Genomic DNA, 23,443 nt, shown 5'->3' on the forward strand with positions numbered 1-23,443 from the left:
GTCTCTGAGTTTTTATTAATCATGTTTCAGCTGGATCTAATAAGCATTTGTGATTCCAGCACAGCTACAAGAAATGGAGGCACAGATCTGAGAATCCCAGACGTCTGTTAGGCCGGCTAGCCTGGCTTATGTAGTGGCAAAGAGGTCCTGTTTTAACAAGGTTCGCACTGACACCTGGAGGTTGTCCTCTGAACTTCATACTCTGTCTGAAAAAAATCAGGAGTTTCTTTTTATTAATATAGATTAAGGTGAGTGTTGGCTGAAACAGGCAACTTAATAAATTACTTGTACTTTATATTGTAATATATACGACAGGTATTTACTATATTTTTAAAATATTTCATGAAAATTTATAAATAAAAGTTTCAAACACATACATAAACACAGGTACCTAGTTTCTTGATGGCTTTTTGGACCCCATTTCCTATGGAGGGATACCTTGCTCAGACTAGATAAAGGGGGGAGGGCCTTGGTCCTGCCTCAAGTGGTGAGACAGACTTTGCTGACTTCCCATGGGCGGCCTCACCCTTTCTGAAGGGTGGAGGGGGTGGGGTGGGGGGAAAGGTGGAGAGAGTGGGAGGAGGGGAGGGAGAGAGAACTGAAATTGGTATGTAAAGTGAAAGACATTGTTTTAAAAAATAAAACAATAGAAAAAATAAATAAAATACTGGTACCTAAACACAACAAGACTCATCCTGCTCTTGTGAGTCTGATTATACTCATCTAGGCACTGGTCAACAACATCATTAAACTGCTGAATACTTGGAATCTCCACATAAATTCGGTCGTCTCCTTCAAGATCAGGATTCATATAATCCCCAAACATGAGATTTCTTAAGTCTTCTTCAGTTACCTGTAGAGCACAAATCATAAAGTTATAAAAGTTGAATTACAAAATAAAAATTTAATAAAAAATATAAATGGTTTTATTTACGTCATGGGTTGATTGCTAGCTAATTACTTTCAATATTAAGATAGCAAATAATGTTTGTCTAAAATTAACATCTAAAATGATAACTTTATTTGGCAACTAGAAAATTTTGTTGCTTTTTCTATAGACTGGGAGTAAAAAGGTTTATTTGTTTTTATTTTAGGAGATTTTTGCTGGTTTGTATCTAATTGTGTTGTGTGTGTGCTATGCCTGAAGAGGCCAGAAGTGGTCATCAGAGCTCCTGGAGCTGGGAATGTCGGTGGCTGTGCACTGCCAGGAAGGTGGTAGGAATCACCAGGTCCGCTACCAGAGCAGCCAGTGCTCTTAACTGCTGACCCATCTCTTCAGATGCATTTTCTATAGACCAGAAAGCCATCTTTTCTGACTCGCTTTGCTAAGAATAGTGTATGAGTTGGTACCATGCTATGCACTCTGTATGTTCTCATTAACAGCCATTATAGAATAACCTAAATACCTAAATAACTCCAAATAACCTCTATACCACATACATCCTTCTACGGACTAACATCAAAATAAACTCCTACCCATAGGAAAAAGTAAAAGAATGTGTTCAATAAAAAGCAAGTGCATTTTTGTAAGATAAGGTCATTAAAATTACTCACGAAATCTCGTTTTAACCTGACATGCTTTTGATTGCTAAATATACTCACTGGAGCGTTCTCTTTTCGCAGATGAAAAAAGATAGTATCAAATGGCTCCTTAAAGTGGTCCTTGATAACAGTCTTAATTAACTTGAAGAGCCAGTTTCGATCATCATCATTAATGAGGCGATCGTAAAACACGCGGAGAACCTCATGCACAAACAGGCGGATCATAGTGTGCCTGCTCTCTACAGCCTCTCTCTCAATGAGCAAGCAGCCCCGGATGACACGTGAGAAATCACGCAGATTGAAGGTATAATGAGACTTTGCAGGAGTGGGCAAAAGATTCTCCATAGATTGCTTATATATCTGTGGAGAAAAAAGATGCAACAATTCAAAAAATGAAATACCTATAATTAACAGCCCTAAAATAGTATAAATAGTATTTCATTTATCTTATTAGATTACATCGCTCTGGAAAGCATGTAAACAATGAACCTAGCATGGAGCATATGTTCATTTTGATCTCTAGCACTCAACCAGGTACTATGAAGCTGAATGAACTGAATAGGACCTCAACTTGGGTTCCATTTCCTCTTACTTTAGTTCCCATTCACTGTCATTGTTCCACTTACAGGCAGTCTGGAAGTTATTAAGCAGTTTAAAATCACAATAGAAATTAAAATCAGGTAACTCATTCTAAAGCACCCCAAATAAAGAAGAAATAATGTCTTTGAGATTAGCAATGACTTTAAATCTATCAATTCTCTCCCTTCCTTCCTATTAGATTCCTCTTATTCTTCTTTTATCTTAATTGACAAAATATAGAAACAAAGTATATTTTTCCTGAATGATGTATTCATCATGGAAAAGTTAATTCTCTTTAAAAAGGTTAATTGCGGGATGGGGAGAGAAAAGTGTGAAGTGGAGAATGGGAAGAGCTTGGGGGAATAGGATGGTTGGAATATAGGAAGGGTGGATATGGGAATAAGGAATTATATATCTTAATTAAGGGAGCCATTCTAGGGTTGGCAGAGACTTGACTCTAGAGGGGTTCCCAGGTATCCAGGAAGACGCCCCCAGCTAGTTCCTTGGACAGCTGAGGAGAGGGTGCCAGAAATGTCCAGATCAAATTGCCATACTCATGAATATCTTGCATATCACCATAGAACCTTCACCTGGCGTTGGATGGAGAAAATGACAGAGTCCCACATAGGAGCACCGGACTGAGCTCCCAAGGTCCTGATGAGGAGCAAAAGGAGGGAGATCATGAGCAAGGAAGTCAGGACTGTGAGGGGTGCGTTCACCCATTGAGACGGTGGGACAGATCTAACGGGAGACCACCAAGTCCAGTTGGAATGGGACTGATGGAACAGGAGACCAAACTGGACTCTCTGAATGTGGCTGACGGTGGAGGAGGACTGAGAAACCAAGGACAACGGCGATGAGCTTGAACTCTACAGGATGGACGGGCTCACTGTGAGCCTTGTCAGTTTGGTTGCTCACCTTCCTGGACTTAGGGGGAGTTGGGAGGACCTTGGACTTAACATAGTGAAGGGAACCCTGATGGCTCTTTGGCTTGGAGAGGGAGGGAGTGGGGGTATGGGTGGGAGGGAGGGGAGGGAAGGGGGAGGGGGAGGGTAGAAGATGGAAATCTTTAATAAAAAAATGAGAAAAAAAATAAAAAATAAAAAGGTTGTTTAATATATCATGACAAAAAAGAACGACAAGACTATTTTTCATTTGCATATGTTTGTAGTTTATCCCCCTGCCTACCCATGGTAGATCTCTAATGCTTCAATGAGAGAAAAAAATCTCTTCTATATGGCCAAGGCCTACTCACTTCAAGTAATATTTTAAATATTATATTATACAAATAAATCACTTTCCTATATCTGAATAAATCTTCCATTTAGTCATGGTTTGAATCTGAAATGCTCCCACCAAAGGCTCTCATGTTAAAGGCTTGAATGGCAGAAGATGGGCTTTGGGAAGAGATTATATCCTGCACTCTGACCTAGATGGGTTCATCACGCAGTGCATTATCAGGAGACAGAAGAAACTACAAGGTGTGGCCTAGTGGGAGAAAGTAAGTCACTGTAGGCATGCCCCTCAAAGATATACCTTGTACCAGACCTCTGTTTATCAAGCGTCCAGACAGTTTAGTTTGGTGAGAGTATTACTAAATTACCTTTGAGTGCATTATTTTCCCTGTTAACACTTGATATGAGGTTGGTTCTGGCTTATGAGTAAGGGCAGATAACACACCCTGAATCAGGAGGTGTCCTTTGACCACATGGGCATAAGTATTTTATTCCCATCCTTGCATGCTCTAAGTTTTCACCAAAATGTATGTGGTCCGAATAAAAGCAATGTGTATATAATAAGATGCTTACATTTATTTTCTTAAAAAATTACACCTATAAGACCAGGTCAGTCCCTAGCCTAATTGCCATCAAAGCGGTTTCCCCCAGCAGCTGATGGGAGCAGATGTAGAGATTTACAGTCAAATTTTAGGCAGAGCTCAGGGAATCTCACAGAACAGGGGGAGAAAAGATTGTAGGGGACAGAGAGGTTGAGGACACCAGTAGAACACATCACACAGAATCAACTAAGCAGGGCTCACAGGGCCTTACAGAGACTGAAGTGGCAATCACAGAGCCTGCATGGGTCTACACTAGGTCTTCTGTATATATGATACGGTTGTTAGCTTGTGGGACTCCTAACAGTGTGAGTGGGGGTATCTGTGACTCTTTTACTTGTTCTTGGGACCCTTTTCCTCCTACTGGGTTGCTTTACCCAACTTGATATGAGGGTTTGTGCCTAGTCTTATTGCATCTTGTTATGCAGTGTTCAATTGCTATCCTGGGAGGCCTGCTTTTTTTCTGAAGGAAAATGGAGGAGCCGTGGATCTCAGGCAGAGCAGAGGTTGGGAGGAGTGGAGGAAGGGAAGACTGCGATTGGGATGTATTGTATGAGAGAAGAATAAATAAAAAGAAAAAAGCATGAAGAACAAGAAGGAAGACAGAAAAGAGAAAATTTAACAAATACCACAGTGGGAACCTAACCATCAAGAAAATGATTATGATGTGGTAGGTACTGGTTATGAGCAAATTCCTTACAACCTTAGGAAACATGTATCATATCTCATTTTAGTGATTAAACATTAGGCCTCCAAAAGGTCAAACTGCTTGTCTTAGAACATCCAGTTAGGGATAGCAGCCAAAGCTCACCCCTAGTTAGGTTCTCCATTTTCGATATCTATGGTCTTCCTGCTCTTAAACCACCTGAACAGGATCTCTGACAAAGGAAACCACAGACGGCCCAGGGAATGACATTTTTTCAAGAAGACCAAGTAAGGGAAGTATTTGCCACTACCACGTCTTACGTTGCGCTACTTGCTCACCTCCATAGTCCCACTGACTATCTGGTTTCCAATTATAAAGTACTCTGGAGGAAATTCACGAGACCTAAGGTAGAAGGCCATGATTGAGGAGAAAATCCGGACCATAGTTTCATCACTGAAAGAATTGATGGTGCAGATATTGAAATGTCGAATAAAACGGGGTGTGACTGCATTCCTTCCACCACCTGGAGGACCCATGGCTGCTATCAGTTCTATGTCAACCAGTGTGATTTTACTGGTGTCCTTAAGGTCATACCTAGAAAACACACACAAAGACAAAGAGAGAAAAGATAAAATGAAGCACGGATAACCTTAGAAATTTAATCTTAGCGTTAGCTTTTGTAAAGATAACTGTAAGTTAGGGGTGACTGTTCCACTTTGCCTAGGACGAGTCTGGTTTGTGTTTGTTATCATCAACACTGTCCTTTTATTCTTAGCAGTGTCTCAGTTTGAACAATGAAGTATACATCACTCTGGTATGGTTAAGTCCTGATCTTCCCGTCATTAGGGTCTTTAGAGTGCATTAACAATGTCTAAATATTACCCACACAACTTGTATACAGAGAAGACTCCACTAGAGAAACATAAAGCTTCAAAGAAGTCCTAATCAGTTATCCAAATAACAGAATTTAGTTGACTACTTCCATCTGGTTAAGTTCTTTAATACTGAAGCTTTCATCAGAAGGTGTGAAGAATGGGGAGTTGGGTTTAAAGGCCTTGCAAAAAATAATGCTTTTACAGCAAATAATGCCAGGACATACATATGTAGAAAATAAATGTAAGCACTGACTTTATACACCTTTCATAACAATTAATTCATAATGGATCACAGACCAAAACATTAAGTGCAAAACCATCACAGTCTTAGAAGATAACATTGGAGAAAAATCCTAATGACTTTAGTTACAGCTGGTTTTTAAGCTGTGGTAACAAAAGTCCAAACTGTGAAAGAAATAATTGAAAATGGGATCTTCATTAAAATAAAAACTTCTTTTTGTAAAAGGCAATAAAGAAGATAAGACATAGATTAGGAGAAAATATATATACTGGATTTTACTTTGTAGGGCTAGCCTCCTGAGTGCTGGGACTATGGGACTGTATTACCATACTTGTCTTAAAACCAAACATAATATTACTATAACAATTTGTGAAGGTTAGTTTTAATTATCAAAATTTACAGTTCCTCGGGAGATGGACCTCTGAGAATATCTATGTGAGGTTATCTTAATTACGTTAATTGAAGTGGGAAATCCCGTCCACTTTGGGTGGTACCATACCCTAGGCTGGGGATCCTGGGTTGTGTAAGAGTGGAGAAAGCAAGCTACACTTTGTGCCTGCATTCTCTTCCGACTGTAGATGGACTGTAGACAGCTGTGTAAGTTCCTGATGCCCTGGTTTCTCTACACCATGGTAGACTGTAACCTGGAAGAGCTAAAATAATCTCCTTTTCTCATAAGTATTTTATCATAGCAACAGGAAAAGAAATTAAGATACTAATTACACTAGCTATTTATGTAGCTGGTGTTTATCTGATGCAGTTTAAAATATATCCACAAAATATTTTCATACAACTGTCTGTAGTAATATTAACAGTTGTCTAAACCTGAAAACAACCAAGATATCCTTCAACATGTGAGTGGGCTAATAAATTATAGAACATCTATACAAAGTAATATTAACCCAGCACTAAGAAAACATGGGAGAAATTCAAATGTGTATTACTAAGTGAAAGAAGGCAGTCTATAAATGCCATACACTGATTACAATTATGTGACTGCTACAATTTAAATCTGGAATAGTTTCCAAAGATCCAAAGAAAAAGCTTGGTAGCCAGCATGAGAAGCAGTAGAACTCTGAGAGATGAAGACTAGCAGAAAGTATTCAGGTTCCTGGAGATCTGCCTTTGAAAGGACAGATAGAAACCCAGAATCTTCTTTTTCTTTGCTTCCCAGATATAAGATAGGCAGCTTTGTTTTCCAGGGTACTCCTACAGCTGATAAACACCTTCAGCAAAGTTGCTAGATACAAGATTAACTCCCTAAAAATCAGTAGCCCACTTATATACAAATGTCAAACAGACTGAGAAAAAAATCAGGGAAACAACAGCCTTTGCAATATCCTCAAATAATATAAAATATCCTGGGTAACCTAACCAGCAAATGAAAGACTTGTATGATAAAAACCTCAAGTCTCTGAAGAAAGAAACTGAAGAAGATTTAGAAGATGGAAAGATTCCCCATGCTCATGGATCAGTAGGATTAATATAGTAAAATGACCATCCTACCAAAAGCAATCTACAGATTCAATATGATCCCAATCAAAATTTCAACATAATTCTTTACAGATATTGAATGGACAATACTTAATTTCATATGAGAAAACAATCAAACAAACCCTGGATAGCTAAAACAATCCTGTATAATAAAAGAAATTCTGGAAATAACACCATTCCTGATTTCAAGTTATACTACATAGCTATAGTAATAAAAACCACATGGTATTGGTATAAAAAAAGGCATTTTGATCATTAGAATAAAATCAAAGATCCAGACATAAATACACATATCTATAGACAGTTTTTGATGAAGAAGTCAGAAATACACATGGAAAAAAGAAAGCATCTTCAAAAAATGGTACTGGTCTAATGGGATATTGGCATGTAGAAGAATGCAAATAGATTAATATTTATCAACCTGCACAAAATCCAAGTCTAAATTGATCAAAGATCTCAACATAAAAACAGACACACTGAACCTGATAGAAGAGAAAGTAGGGAGTAGCCTTGAATTCACTGGCACTGAAGACCACTTCCTGAACAGAACATCAATTCCACAGGCACTAAGATTGACGTTATGGGACTTCATGAACTGAAAAGCTTTTGTAAAGCAAAGGACACAGTCACTAGGACAGTTTACAGAATGGAAAAAGATTTTCACCAACTCCACATCTGATAAAGGGCTAATATCCAAAACATATAAAGAACTCAAGTAACAAGACATCAACAAGCCTAATAATTCAATTAAAAATGGTGGTTACAGATCTAAACAGAGTTTTGTCAATAGCAAAATCTGAAATAGCTGAGAAACACTTAAAGGTTCAACATCCTTAACCATCAGTGAAATGCAAATAAAAACTACTTTGAGATTCCATCTTATACTCATCAGAATGGCTAAGATAAATACCACAAGTGACAGCACATGCTGGCGAGGATGTGGAGCAAGTGGAACACTCCTCCATTGCCGGTGGGAGTGCAAACTTGTACAGACACTATTGAAATCAATATGGTAGTTCCTCTGAAAATTGGGACTCATTCTACCTCAAGACCCAGCTATACCATTACTGGGCATATTCCCAAAGGATTCCCACTTGTTCAACTATGTGCTTTATTCATAATATCCAGAAACTGGAAACAACCTAGATGTTCCTCAATCAAAGAATGGATAAAAATATGTGGTACTAAAATTAGTGGAAAAAAAGAGAATATATGAATTTGAAGAAAAGCAGGAAAGGGTATGTGGGAGGGCCTGAAGGAGAGGGAAGGGAGAGCTGTTGTAGCTAAACTGTAATCTCAAATATAAAAAAGTATGACAAAATCTTTAAAAATGGAGTATTACTCAGCTGCTTAAAAAATGACATCATGAAATATGCAGGTAAATGGATGGAATTTGAAAAAAAAAATCCTGAGTGAGGTAACCCAGAACCAGAAAGAAGAACAAGATCTGTACTCACTTATAAGCAGATATTAGCTGTTAAAGATAATCCCACTATAATTCACAGACCCAGAGGGTGATGTGGGATGAACTTCTGTATATGTGTTGCTTTTATTGGCTAGTGAATAAAGCTGAATAAAGCTGTCTTGGCCAATGGTTTAGCAGAGTAAAACCAGGTGGGAAATCTGAACAGAGATATAGAGAAAGAGTAAGCAGAGTCAAGGAGATGCCTTGTAGCTGCCAAAGGAGACAGACACTGGAACCTTACCTGGTAAGCCACAGCCTCATGGCAATACACAGACTAATAGAAATAGGTTAATTTAAGATATAAGAGCTAGGTAAGAATACACCTAAATTGTTGGCCAAGCAGTGTTGCAATTAATATAGTTTCTGTGTGATTATTTGGGTCTGGGCAGCTGGGACACGAACAAGCAATCTCTTTCTACAAGAGAGCTAAGTATGGGCCGGTTGGTGGTGGCGCACGCCTTTAATCCCGGCACTCGGGAGGCAGAGGCAGGCGGATCTCTGTGAGTTCGAGACCAGCCTGGTCTACAAGAGCTAGTTCCAGGACAGGCTCCAAAGCTACAGAGAAACCCTGTCTCGAAAAAACCAAAAAAAAAAAAAAAAAAAAAAAAAAAAAAGAGAGAGCTAAGTAACAAATAAAGAGTTCTAAGGGGCACTACATGGATCTCCCTAGGAAGAGGAAATAGAAAGGATTATGTGGGTGGACTGAGGGTGGGTATGGGAACAGAAGGGATCAGGTAGAGAAGGGATGGATGGAGGAAGAGATGACTGGGATTGTGGGGGAGCACTTAGGAGGTCACGTGGAAACCTAGTGCAGTGGAAGCACCTTAGAACCTGTGAGGATGACCCTCGTGAGGACTCGTAGTAATGGAGGATATAGAGGCTGAACTAGCCATCATCTTCAGAAGCCAAGCAAGGCTTCCAGTGCTGGGACTGGGACACTGGCAGCCACCAAACCTTTGACCCACAACCTGTCTTGCCTGAAGTCCTAGGGCAACTGTGGCTCAGAATTTGGAGTGGGACTGGTTTTACTTGAGGTTCATGCCACAAGAGGGAGCCCAAACTAGACACTGTCTGGATCAGGAACTGGAAACTGGACGGCCCAAAATCCTAGGACAGATCCAAACAAAACTGGCAAAAAAAAAAGTCAATGAAGGGCTGGAGAGATGGCTCAGCGGTTAAGAGCACTGCCTGCTCTTCCAAAGGTCCTGAGTTCAATTCCCAGCAACCACATGGTGGCTCACAACCTAGTGTGCAGGTATACATACAAAGCACTCATATACATAAAGTATAAATAAAGTTTAAAAAAAAAGTCAATGAAATGATTCTTAATGATATTCTGCTATGCTCAAAGATCAGTGCCTATCCCAGTCACCATCAGCGAAGCTTCCTCTGGCAGAGACGCAGAGATCCACAGCCAGACATTAGGCAGAGTTCTAGGAACCCCATGGAAGAGGGGGAGGAAGGACGATAGGAGCCAGAGGGGTCAAGGACACCGGAAGAACACGGCCCACAGAATCAGCTAAGCAGGGCTCACAGGAGTTCACAGTAATGGAAGCAGCAAGCATGAAACCTGCATGGGTCTGCACTAGGTCCTCTGCATATATTGTTAGCTTGTAGGACTCCTAATAGTGAGAGTGGGGGTGTCTGTGACTCTTTTGCTTACTTTTGAGACCTTTTCCCTCCTACTGGGTTACCTCATCCAGCCTTGATATATAGGTTTGTGCCTAGTTTTATCGCATCTTGTTATGCCATGTTTGGCTGATATCTCTGGGAGGCCTGCTCTCTTCCAAAGGAGAACCGAGGAAAAGTACATCTGGAGGAGAGGGGAGATGAGGGGCTGAGAGGGTGGAAGAGAAGAGGCTATGGTAGGGATGTACTATATGAGAGGAGAATAAATAAAATGAAAAAGACTTTAAATAAATTATTTACCAATGTCCACAATCAAAAAACTGTCGTAATAACTCAATAGGAGGTTGGGCTCCATATTTCTCCAGTGAAGGCATATTCATATCATCTATAAACACTACACATTTCTTTCCCATAGGTGGTCCAAATACTCCCTTGCGCCTTTTGTCCAATCTAGCCATAATGATGTTCTAAAAATTTAAAAAGAAAAAGTGTATTTACCTATGACAGTATTACAAACTTAATATTATCATTGTTGATTAAGTCAGTATTAAGATCTATGTGGCCAGTATCCATTGTATACTAGTAACAGTTACTGTTTTTTAATTAGTCAATAGCCTAACATAAAAGTTAACATTAGAAAAAATTACTAACAATCTTTGAGAGGAAATAATGTTATATGTTTAATTATTTTAAGTTACTCTTACTTAAAATGATATTAAACTTTAAACTCAACATCATTTCAAATAACATGTGTTGAAATGTTCCCCTGCAGTTAGAGTTATCATAGGTATTTACATGGTCAGCTTGCATTCTATATACACATCTATAATTCTATAATCCTTTTTTTCACACTGGATACCCCTTTACCTAAGGTTTAAAAGCATTTGTTGTTTTTTATAACCAACATAAATGTATATGCTTTTTAAATATTTCTGATAGGTTTTAAACATGCTTGTCTGTTGTAAAACTAAATACCAAAATTATTCTATTCAAAAATTTTACAGTATGCCAACTTAGCAAGACTTTTAAATTAAGAACAGAAACAGGGTTGGGGAGAGTAAGAAGGTACAAATTTAGGAAGAGATGCTAAGTGTGACAGTTATAAGGAGTTTCACGAAATAGCTTCAGCTTGTTATATTTAGGGACAAAAGAAGATCATGCAATATTTTACAGTGGACCAACAGGTGAGCAGCAAATGCCCCTAAAAGCCACACAGAAGAGTATAGAAAAAACAAGTGGATATTCTCCTGTGCCTGCCCACCACTCTTCTATGCACACATGTGAACGTCTCTTAGACTTTCTTCTCCAGTTAAATCAATCATTGCTTCTCAAGTCAAAATTAATGATAAATCTTAAAGGGCTAATGTACAAGTGTTATCTTTCGATCCACGGATTTACAAAGTTGAATATTTAACATATAGCTTTAAATATTTTAATATTTATCAAATAAGATAAAGTAAAATAAGATAAAGATAAATGGTTACAAACCCAAATCTGGTTTTATACACACCTGAACCTGATTGGCACTGGTCCGTGCAGAGAAATTCACATAGAAAGGAAAGTACTTGTCTTTTTCCAAGTGATTCATTAGCTTATCCTTCACATACACTGACTTCCCTGTGCCAGTCGGACCCACAAAGAGCAGTGGCCTTTATAAAAACAACAAATAACATAATTCAAAATGGAAGAAAGTATAAAAGCATTTTTCTGGAAAAAACTCAAGTAAGTATTTTAAAAACTTTAAATAGCTGGGTGGCGGTGGTGCACGCTGTTAATCCTGGGGCTCGGGAGGCAGAGGCAGGCGGATTTCTGTGAGTTCGAGGCCAGCCTGGTCTACGAGAGCTAGTTCCAGGACATGCTCCAAAGCTACAGTGAAACCCTGTCTCAAAAAACCAAAAGAAACATAACAAACAAACAAGAAAGCCCAAAACAAAGAAAACAAAATCTTTAAATAGTAGTCAAGTCGTTTCTACCTAAAACTCCACATGTGTATAATTGTTCATGAAGACTAGTAAAGGCAGAGCCAAGCACACAGCTCAGCAGGTAGAAGCCTTGCCTGCCAGCCTGATGCCCTGGGTTTGGATCCCTGAAATCCATGTAACAATGGTCCTGGTAGCTGGTGTACGCAATCCCAGCATTACTAATGTGGGACGAGAAGCAGGGATAAGAGTATTCTCCAAAAGGTTACTGATCTACTCGTCCGGAGAGACTGAACCTGAACATAAAATGCATAGATTAGAGAGGTGGTGGTTTGTGCGAGTGCATTTGTATGTATAGGCATGCTCAGTGTGAGTGCATTTGTATGTATAGGCATGCTCAGTGTGAGTGCATTTGTATGTATAGGCATGCTCAGGCACCAGACGTATGGAGTTCAGAGATGACCATGGTGGTATTCCTAGGTATGCCATCTTTTGTTTGAGGCAGGGTTCCTCACTGGTCTGGAACTTTGCCAAGAAGGCTAGACTAGCTGGCTCATGCACTCCCAGGGTTCTGCCTGTCTGTCTTTCATCTTGCCAGGGCTGTGATTACAAGCGTGCACCACCATGCCTGCTGCTTTCTATATGGAGTCTGGTTCTGAATCTTATGAATAAATAATTTACTGACTGAGCCATTCCCCCATCCCAGAATATATAGCTTTTCAATAGTAACACTGCAGGTGATTTTTGGTGACGTAAGAGGTAATGAACTATAGGTCTGTTAAAACTTCAGAGAGCCGAATTCTAGGCTTCCCAATAGTAGCAAATGTTATTTAGAGCATGCTAATTAGTTCCCAGCCATGGTCTCGGTCACCTGAAACTCAATGACTTCAAAGTTCACTTTTTAAAATGCTACCATTTTATTAGCATGGTACGGTTTTATTTAGCGTTCATGTTTCCAGTAGAGTTTCTTACTTTGCATAGGTAATGCTCAGATCCATTAGGAAAGTGTATCTAATTGTGTCCATTGTAGGGATTATGAGATCTTGAATCTTGGTTCGTTTGTCTTCTAAATTAGAACTTTTAATTAATTCATTCCAGTGGAGCCAGCGACCTCGGTTTTTTAGCTGTAGGAAAATTATGTTTTAAAATATTACAACTATGCACTTGCTACATCTGAGAGCATCTGTTCAATACTTACACCATTTGCTTGTAAAGATGTGAGCCTTTAGCTAAAATGTAACAACTGTAACACAGTGACATTTGACCGTTGGCAAGGAAAAGTTCACTCAGTGGAAAGATGGGCAACAGACACAACAGAAGAACGGCCGCTGCGGTAAGGGTTTGTGACTGGAGACACCATCGAAAGGCCATTGACATCACAGCCGCAGCCTGGATGACAGGGGACTTTACTGTCTTTTTGAAAAGTAAGTTTTATTAAAAATTCTAAATCAGGGAGAGATGGCTCAGTGGTTAAGAGCACTGGCTGCTCTTCCAGAGGACCCAGATTCAATGTCCAGTACCCACGGTGTCAGCTAAGAACTGTCTGTAACTCCAGTTCCAGGAGATCTGACGCCTCTTTCTGACCTCTGCAGGCCCCAGGCACGCACATACATACGTGCAGGCAAAACACCCATACACATAAAAATTTTTAAATATTCTAAAGGAAGCTTCCCAAAATTAAAAACTTTAGCCTTTTCCTCCTCTAAAATGAAATATTGTAATAATTCATATAAAATATAAGTAATATCTTCAGTCATAAAGCAGATTAATAAATAAACATCCATGAAACTACCACCCAATTAATACAACCAATTTTTAATGATAATCCAAAGAAAGTAAGTATCACTTCATCATAAACTCAATGTATCTAGAATTTATGACCTTTATTTTTTGAGACAGCCATGGCTGTGGCGGTCCTGGAGCTTACTATGTAAACCAGGCTGGCCTTGAACTCACAGAGATCCCAGCCTCTGTCTCCTGAGTGCTGGGACTAAAGGCACACACCACCATGCCCAGCTGAATTTATGCCCTCTTAATATCTAATCTTCCCTAAATGCCTGTAATATGTCCTTTTGAATATGCTGAGTATTTGTTTCAAACTATTCTAGTGTAATTTAAGTTACAAGTTGCTAAATTTTGGTTTTGTATCTTTCATATCTTGCAGTAAATGAGCTATAATCTAACTAAAAATAAAACATCATTTGAGACATCTGTATTCCTTTGCCATTTTGCCTTTTTGACCTAGGCTGATGTTTAGACAAGATAATCAGCAGAGCTGTACAATTAAAGTCTTTTAATTCCTGCTGAGTGGTTAATTCCAACACTCTGGAAACACGGGCAGGTGAATCTCTCCGAGTTCAAGGCCAGCCTGGTCCTGCCAGCCAGGGATACAAGGAGAAACCTTATCTTGAAAAAACAGAAACAAAACAAAACAAAACCGAAATTCTTGAAATTCTTCTGAGCCACTGGCTGGACGTGCTGCTGTCCTGATATCTTCCAATCAGTACCAGCTCAAACAGTACTTTCTTCTGATTATTCTTCCCTTTCCCTGTAGATCCTCAAGTCTTCTACTATCTAATTATAAAAGTTAATTCTGGCAAAGTAGCCAGAGTCGAGGAGCTGCTCCAGTTCTAGAGCTGGGGCTAACGATTTCTGCTGCATTCTATTGGGCGAACAGGTGCCACAGCGCGCGTATGGAGGTCAGAGGACAGCTTCTGGGAGCCCGTGCTCTCCTCCACTGCGGGACAGACATGGCAGAGCTCAGTTCGTGTGCCAAGTGTTTTTACTCACTGTCATCTCACTGGCTCAATAATTCATTTTTTAAAAAAACTTTTAGAGTCAGATTAAATACAGACATGTATTTTAGAGTTAAAAGTTTTATTTGATTAAAAAAAAAAGATGCCAGATATGGTGGTGCACACATTTAGTCCCAGCACTCAGGAGAGCGAGGCAGGCAGATCCCTGAGTTCGAGGCCAGCCTGGTCTATAAAGCAAGTACCAGGACAGTCGGGGTTACACAGAGAAACCCTGTCTCAAAAAACAAACAAAAAGATTAAGCAAAATAACAGTTCTTAACTCCCATTTTCTCTTTCCCAAAGGCAACTACTTTTATCTATCTATCTATCTATCTATCTATCTATCTATCTATCTATCTATCTATCTATCTATTTTATTTTTAATAATAATTTATTTAACTTTATTTTATGTGCAGTGGTATAACTGTCAGATTCTCTGGAACTGGAGAACAGACAATTGTGAGCTGTCATGTGGGTGCTGGGATCTGAAGTCGGGTCCTTTGGAGTAACAGTCAATGCTCTTAACTGCTGAGCCATTCCCCTACTTTAACCTGCTTAAACTAGATATTTTGATATTTACTTTCACTTTTTATAAAGCATGCTTTATGCTATTGTCTCTTGATTATTTACTTTTAGAGATTATTTCACTGACTTTCCTCTATGACTAATAAAGATAAAACTGGTTTTGGTCATATTCTTAAAACTCTAAGTATGATTTGTGTGAAGGAGTGAGTTTTTTACTGCTAGTTGGGTTTGATTCCATTCTCTTTCTAGATTTCAGTAAATTAGGTAAAATAACAAGGCTCTAATTAGATCTTATAACCATAAAATGAAATTTGCATGAATAAGATGACTGATTAAATATTTTCTGTTTTAAAGAAAACTTTTGAGTCCTTTAACAGAGTGGAAAGGCAAATTAAGTTGCATGTGACATCATAAAGCTCTGACTGGACTGGGTCTACGAGAGAAGAGAGAAGGGACCAAGCACCTCATCACAGAGCCATGACTCTGGTGAATTCAGACACTGTGTGTGCTGACACAGGTTTTTGTGTTTCACGTTTTGTCCTGATATGCACTTTAAGTCATACCTCATACATGTAGTCATAGACCAGGCCTTTTTCATCAAATGGGCATTCCCATTTACCCACAGAGTTTGGCAATGGGTCTTCTTCGTTCTTCCCTGATATAATGGATCGTATGAAATTATCAAAAGCAAGGCGGCCATTTGTATCACAACTTGCTCCGATTGACCAAATCAAGGAGAATATAAAACAAGCCTGTTGGTGAGAAAGTTAATTTATAGTGATTATTTTTAAAGGAAATTTAGAGGAAATAACTAAAATTTAACATATTAAGACCTGCTTACATTACTGGGAAAGGTCATTCAGATGAATGAAGTAGAGCTTAGTACAGCTAAATTATATATAGAATCATTCCTTTGGCAATCGTGATGAAAAACTTAAATACCTACATCAAACGGTCTAGGGACCTCTACTTAATTCGTCCTTAAATACATTCCTAGCAGTGAAATGACACACGTATTTACGTCACTATTCCTCCCTGGAAGTCTGCGTCATTTAGAGTCTGACACACATGCTGATGGATATACAGCTTTTAAAAATGATGTAACTCTGTACCAAGACATACTGCAAGTGAGATGCAAATTAGTAAATATCATTTGTAATATAATTAGTAATTAGTGACACATAAAATACATACACAGGAAACTCTGTGTGTGTGTGTGTGTGTGTGTGTGTGTGTAATGTCTTTATAAGGCCATGTGGGGCACTAGAAATCATTGCCTTGAGGGTGCCTGGGAGATTGGTATGAATGGAAAATATGCTTTTGACTTTTGAATTTTATTCTATGTGCATGTCTTATCTGACTAAACAAAAAACATTGCCCCCCAATTTTTAATCAGGAATGAATCTACATAAGTCTTATGAAATGATCTGAACCATCCGATAAAGTTGCAAGCTTGGGTTTATTGAGAGAACAAAAGGTTTCTGAAAATATACAAAATTATATGCAGATGGACAATTCCTGTGATCATTTTATGAAGCTAATGATAATAACTGTGGAAGAATGTGAAGAGATTATCTTAAAAAGACAACCTGAAATGTAAGGAGAAACGGATAAACAAACTTCAAGTAACACGTTTGTACAGGGCAGGAAGGTACGAAGGAAGGCGTGAGGAGGGGTTTCCAGTCATCAGGATAGCCTCAAATGTGAGATGTCTGAGAGACTTTCCAAGGTGAAAAGATTGTATTGCACTTTATTTATTTATTTATTTATTTGTGTGTGTGTGTGTGTGTGTGTGTGTGTGTGTGTACACGTGCACACACTCACACAAGCACACGTGTGGCGGTCGGAGGACAGCTATTGAGGGTTGACTCTCTCCTTTCCACTCATGTGAGTCCCAGAGATTAAACTCGTCAGGCTTGGCAGCAAGTGCCTTTCCTTACTGAGCTATCTCCTGGCCTATGAGATAGATTTATTTATTTATTTTTTTTGTAGCAACAAGGCAGAGGAGAAACAAGGAGAGGGAAATGTTACTGTAGAAAGGGAGGGCAGAGCGCAGGAGAAACAAGGTGGCAGATTGGAGAAAGGCATTCACAGGGAACAAAGATTTTTAAAATCTTTCTTCTTCTGTTTCCCTTTGCTCACAACTGCCATAGTGTCTGATCTTCGAACTCTAGACACTAGCTAACAAGGGCTACTACTGATGTCTCCCTAAGTCCTCCGTGGACAGTGCCTGCATCCTCCCATCTGGCTGGATCCCTTCTCCCAGTCTGTCATAGTTTCTATGCTGCCTAGATGCCCACTTAGCACTAAGACAAAACATCAATGAATCTAAAGCACGTGAGGTTAACACCGCACCACCCCATCAAGGACTGTCAATGTGTGGTCTTTCACTGGGAATGTGCAGCTCGAGCTCATTCTGATGTATTTTATTTTCTTTAGAGTTGTTTCTAGAATCAGATGCCAGGTCAGGCAAACTTCGTGCCCTAGCTACTCTTCAGTGATCATCAGAAAAGCTGCTCTGGTTCATATAAAAGGTCTTCTGAAGACAAATATTATTTTCTATAACCACATTTTAATTTAAAACCACCTTAAACATGAAACAAACCATGATCCAAATACGCGTGTGCTTGCTAGTGGGCTCGTTCTCCAGCACACTACAGAGAAGGACCTCAAAGAGGCGTGTGAGGGAGACGACCGCGTTGATGTTACTTGTGGGAATCAGTTCCTGCAAAGCGAAAATGAGGAAATGCTTTTTACACTTCCCATCTCATTTGGAGAAGAAACGCAAATCATTTTATAAATACAGTATCGATATATTCTTAATAGCATTTAAACTCACAGAAAACAAAGTGTAGGCACAATAAAAACATCTCTCCAAGATTTTTAGTTTGGCTTATTATAGGACAAAATTGTATATAATGTATTCTTATTCTAAATCCCATGATAAATAGAAATTACGTGCTATACAAGAATAAATAATATCCTAAGGAGAGTGGAAATCAAGTCTTTTACAGCCATTATTCAGTTATCTATTCTGTTTATGAAGGACATATTATACTTAGAGCCAGAGAGCAAAGTGGGAGATGTGGAAATAAGAGACACGATCCCTGAAAAGGATCAACGCCGAAACAAAACAGGACCGTATAATACAGTGAGATACTTAAATGGAGGAGGCAGTCTCAGAAGAGAGATGGGGGCGAGAGAACTCAGGGCAGACGTAGGCCCAGAGATTGATTTCAGGGAAACTGGAGAAGGATAAGTAATAAAAGTCCTTCCCAAGGAAAAAGAAAGCTGAATTATCAAGGAAAATAGAGGAGGGGAGGATGTTTAGGGCAGTAGAATTATGTCACAAATACCAGCAGATATAGACTACTAAGGTGAGCCTTCAGGATAGAAAGGCAAGAGGACAAAAAAATTATGCTTGGGAAGCAGACAAGAATCAGACCCCAAGAGTCATATGGGCTTTGTTAAAGGTATTATAGGAAGAAGGCACCAAAGAAGGATTTTAAGTCGGGAATGAACAGCACGGGTGGGCATTTAGAATCTCCATTCTAACTGTGAGGTGTGGACTGGACCAGAGCAGTGCTGCTGTGATGGTCCAGGAAGGAGAGAAATCAGCACCGAGGCCACTCTCCAGGGAAGCCTGAGCCGTGGAAATAGCCGGAGAGACGACAAATGCGAAGATTACCAAGGAGGATATAAACCTGCATTGCTTTCGAACTGCTGCATACAGAAACTACGACAAGCATGGAAAGGAAACCAGCGGTCATTACCTGGAAAGACAGAGCTTATTCTGGATTATTTGCTTGTACAGTAGTAGGGATTTAAAACTGACAGATTGCTAAGAACTTTTACTTTCCCTATGAAGTCACCATAAATAATATCTGCAGTGTGGAATTGTCTAGTGTTCTCCTTTCAATACCATATCTTTTCTCTTTCTTAAATCCTATTATAGGATGGGAAGCCATTGAGTTTCTTTTTGTATCAATATATTAAGTGTTCATGTGTGTTTATGCACAGGTGATCATCACTGAATTGTGGTCTTCCGAAAGATCCTTCTATATTGTAACCCCAAAAAGTTATGGTAAAAGATCTTTGAAGGTGTAACTAAGAATCTGGAGAAAAGGACATCATTGTGAATTATCCAATAGGCATGAAACCTAAGACCCGAAGAGTGACAGAGAAGAGCCACAGAGAGAAGGCCAGGTGAAGCTGGAAGAAGGGATTGGAGCTTGTAGCCATGGGCCTCAGAACTGGAGCCACCAGAATCTGGAAGATAAAGGAAACATTTCTCCCTTAGCGTTTCCAGGAAAGGATAGCTCTGCCAACATACTGATGTCAGCCTCTAAACTCCAGAACCACGAGAAAGTAAAGGTCTGTTATTTAAGAGACCACATTTGTAGTATCTTGTTAGGACAGTCTCAGGAAAATAGCACAGCATGAAGAATCTTCATAAAATGCTAAAAGCTCATGTGAGTTTAAAAGGATACATATTTAAAATATTTTAAAATCTATTTTTATTAAAGTGTGTGTGCGTGTGTATATATGTGCACATTCAGTGTAGGTGAACTCCAGAGACCCTGGGGTTGGAGTTACAGTCAGTTGTGAGCCACTCAGCATGGGAGCTGGGACTGAATGCGGCCCCTCTACAAGAGCAGCGAGCATTCCTAACCACTGAGCTACCACCGCTCTAGCACCTAAAATAGTTTTAAAATATAGAAAGTAATTGGGATTTTTAAAGGTCTAGAAACTATGACTTGATATAAATAGTGTAGTTAAAGTAAATTTAACCTTTTAAGTTTTTGTAATTTAAGAAGTATAAAACCAAGGAAGGCTGGGCATAGAACGGACATGCTTGCAATCCTAGAACTTGGGAAGTGGAGGCAGGAGGATTAGAAGTTTAAGGTCATCCTCAGTTACATATTGGGTTTAAGGCCAAAAATAATAGATAGATAGATAGATAGATAGATAGATAGATAGATAGATAGATGATAGATAGATAGATAGATAGATAGATAAAACAAAGGTAAAGAAAAAACTAGCTTTAGTTAGTTGTTCTAGCATAGTGACTGTAGATTTAGTTAATTTGAACAGAATCTTCTGAAACTGAAGTAAGTCAGAGAATTATAGTGCTGTTACCTTGCATTTCTTCCTGCGGAATACTAAAGAAGGTTGTACTAGCCATTTGAAAAGTTCTTTCAGCAGGGTTTGATGATCTGGTTCGTTTAGAGGCTCTTTCAATGAATTCAACCATGAAGCCACAAGCGGTTCCCATCCTAACTGTGATGGTTCCAGATAAATCATGCCACAGCGACTCACAGTGGCAGGCTGGAGAAGAAGCAGAGTTCCTTTTACCTGACAACTCTCAGTTAGCACTGCTACATTCATTCACAGTCTAGGTCTGCCTGCTTCTACAGTTTAACACACACCAGGTGTCCCCTGTACAGAAAACTATTTTCAGCCAGGTCCTTAGACATTCTACACCTCTTCGTGTTTATACATCATCCAGTCACAATTTGAAATGCCCAAACCTAGTTAATCTCCTTGAAGACATCTTGACTCTTCCTCAAAACTAGGTCAAATACAAATATCTTCTAAGGTCTTTCTCTCCCCCATCACCCCCATGGATACCTATCTCTACCACACTCTTAGAGCACTTATGTGTAACTGTGCATTGGGAGTAGTTATTAGCATGCTTCTCATCCTTTTGAAACACGCATTGAGTCTTATTCCTCTCTCCATCCCCTGTGTTAAACCCATTTTAGGACACAAAATATTTCGATTCGATATTTTAACAAAATATTTCGATTCGATTAACAAACAAACACATCACTATTATATTAAGGACTTACGGAAGCCTGCGAAAGGTCCATCGTCTCAAAGATGAGGCTCATTTGAGGAGACATCTGAATGATTTCTCCACTCATAAGGCAAAGCTGAAGGCAAATATTTTTCAAATATTTTAAAATTTAGAATAATAAAAAAAAAACCAGAGACAGATATTGGGGCTCAAGCTGAAGATCAGAAAAGCAAAGCAGCCAAGCCACTAGAGAGCTCTTGCCTCTGTCCTCAGCATGACTGGAGACTGCAGCGACCTCCATCAAACTCAACCTGCGGAGTGTGATCCCAAGCTCCTGTCTCTTCCCCTCTTATAATCCTCTCTAGTGCTGGGATTAAAGGCATGCACCACCATCGCCCGGCCTCTATGGCTAGCTAGTGTGGCTGCTGGGATTAAAGGTGTGAGCCACCACTGCCTGGCCTGTATGGCTGACTAGTGTGACTAGTGTGACTAGTGTGACTAGTGTGACTAGTTTTGCACTTTGATCTTCAGTCGAGTTTTATTTATTAAAACACAAATAAAATACCACTATAAGATAGATGTTTCTAGATAAAACATGTGCTATGATATAAAAACATTAGTATGGCTGGAAATAAGAAAAAAAAACTAGTCTAGCCCCATATTTATGAAGTCTCCTTAAATTCTTTAATCTAAAACACTTCCTCTTTTATTAAATATGTTAAAAAAACTCATCAGCTGAATTCAGCCTTTTTCTCAAATACTTATCTTTTCCATTATTATTAAAGCTACTTTATCTCAAGCTTCTTGGCTTTGAGATTACTACATTTTAATAGTATTAGTAACTACTACTACTATTAACTATTAATATATCAAATTATTTTTGCTACAAAGTCTTTCCCACATATACATTTCCGTGTCCTCTTCGCTCCTACAAGCACCACTCTAGACTCAGGCTTTCCTTGTCTAGTCATAAGTCAACACTGAAGCATATAACATTTCTGGATTCAACTCCTTTCGTATAAAATAGAGTGGCAAAGAGTTGCATTGTGTAATATGGTAGCTACTAGCCATAAAGAGCTATCTGTATTTATCAATGTCAAATTAAATAAAGTTTAATGTTCAGTTCTTTAACACTTTTATTTTCCTGGTACGTATGCTAGGCCGGCGCCCCACTTCTGAGCTATCTCCGCACCCCACCCCACGCTGAGTTCTCCTACTATACTAAGGCATTCTGCAAATGAAATATTAACAAGCCACAGGTGGCTTATTGATACAGATTATTTCCAGAACTGTAGAACGTTCTACCTGAGAGAACTCATCTAGAATACTTTTAAATGTATATCAGGTTACAGCAATAAACACTCTTCCACTTGCTACCACGTTGGGATAACATCATCCCTCACCCTACTGTGTTGTCTGCTAACTACGTACACTTCACCATCCCGTACAAGTCAGCCGTCGGGCAACCCTTGCCTTGCTATAACCTACCAGGACCCAAGGATTCGCCTCTTAGCAAAACCCTCAGCTCTTGACCCAGTCTCATTCTAACAGCAGCCTGGGCTAGGCTTCATGAGAATGAGCATTTAAAACAAGAGCGAAGAGCGTCTTCTGTTCCTGACCACCTTGCCTTCATTTATTTACTTGTCCCAGTCATTCATTTCAGATAGCTAGAAATTTAGCTCTTGCAAAAACAACAACAAAAAACCCCAAAAAACCAACCAAACAAACAAAAAACCTAAGCAATTTACCATCCAGTTCTCCCTTCCCTCCGCCACTGACGCCACTTCCCCTCTACAAGGAGTAGATTTTCTTCTCACATAATATATCCCGATTACAGTTTCCACTCCTCCACGCCTACCAGTTCTCCTTCCCTAATATACTTTCTCTTCAGTTTTGTAAGGAATTTCTCATTATCTCCTTTGTTAGGTAAGTTCTGCTTATATCCATGGTTTTTACTATTCTCAGGCCATTGTCTTTGAAGTCTTTGTGCATTTCTAGGATTGCAGCATCACCTTCGCCTATGCCATGCTGCTTATCCGTATAGAATATTTCACAAAGCCAGCCTTTGGTAGAGAGATGGTGATTCGAGCATTTTAATT

The 23,443-nt window shown here is 39.2% G+C and overlaps 1 protein-coding gene across 1 annotated transcript in view; it reads right to left on the reverse strand.

Moving 5' to 3' along the window:
- Dnah12 (dynein axonemal heavy chain 12) overlaps positions 1-23,443 on the reverse strand; it is a 165,966-nt gene that overhangs the window by 79,233 nt on the left and 63,290 nt on the right. The window contains exons 32-41 of the mRNA XM_038349317.1: positions 21,397-21,480; positions 20,684-20,872; positions 18,150-18,269; positions 16,108-16,296; positions 13,197-13,348; positions 11,816-11,954; positions 10,606-10,772; positions 4,940-5,195; positions 1,603-1,902; positions 675-853 (exon numbers count right to left, since the gene is read on the reverse strand). Coding sequence (XP_038205245.1) covers positions 675-853; positions 1,603-1,902; positions 4,940-5,195; positions 10,606-10,772; positions 11,816-11,954; positions 13,197-13,348; positions 16,108-16,296; positions 18,150-18,269; positions 20,684-20,872; positions 21,397-21,480 — 1,775 coding nt within the window. The remainder of the gene's footprint in view (positions 1-674; positions 854-1,602; positions 1,903-4,939; positions 5,196-10,605; positions 10,773-11,815; positions 11,955-13,196; positions 13,349-16,107; positions 16,297-18,149; positions 18,270-20,683; positions 20,873-21,396; positions 21,481-23,443) is intronic.

This window comes from Arvicola amphibius, chromosome 12 (assembly GCF_903992535.2).
Source record: "Arvicola amphibius chromosome 12, mArvAmp1.2, whole genome shotgun sequence".
NCBI classification, from domain to species: domain Eukaryota; kingdom Metazoa; phylum Chordata; class Mammalia; order Rodentia; family Cricetidae; genus Arvicola; species Arvicola amphibius.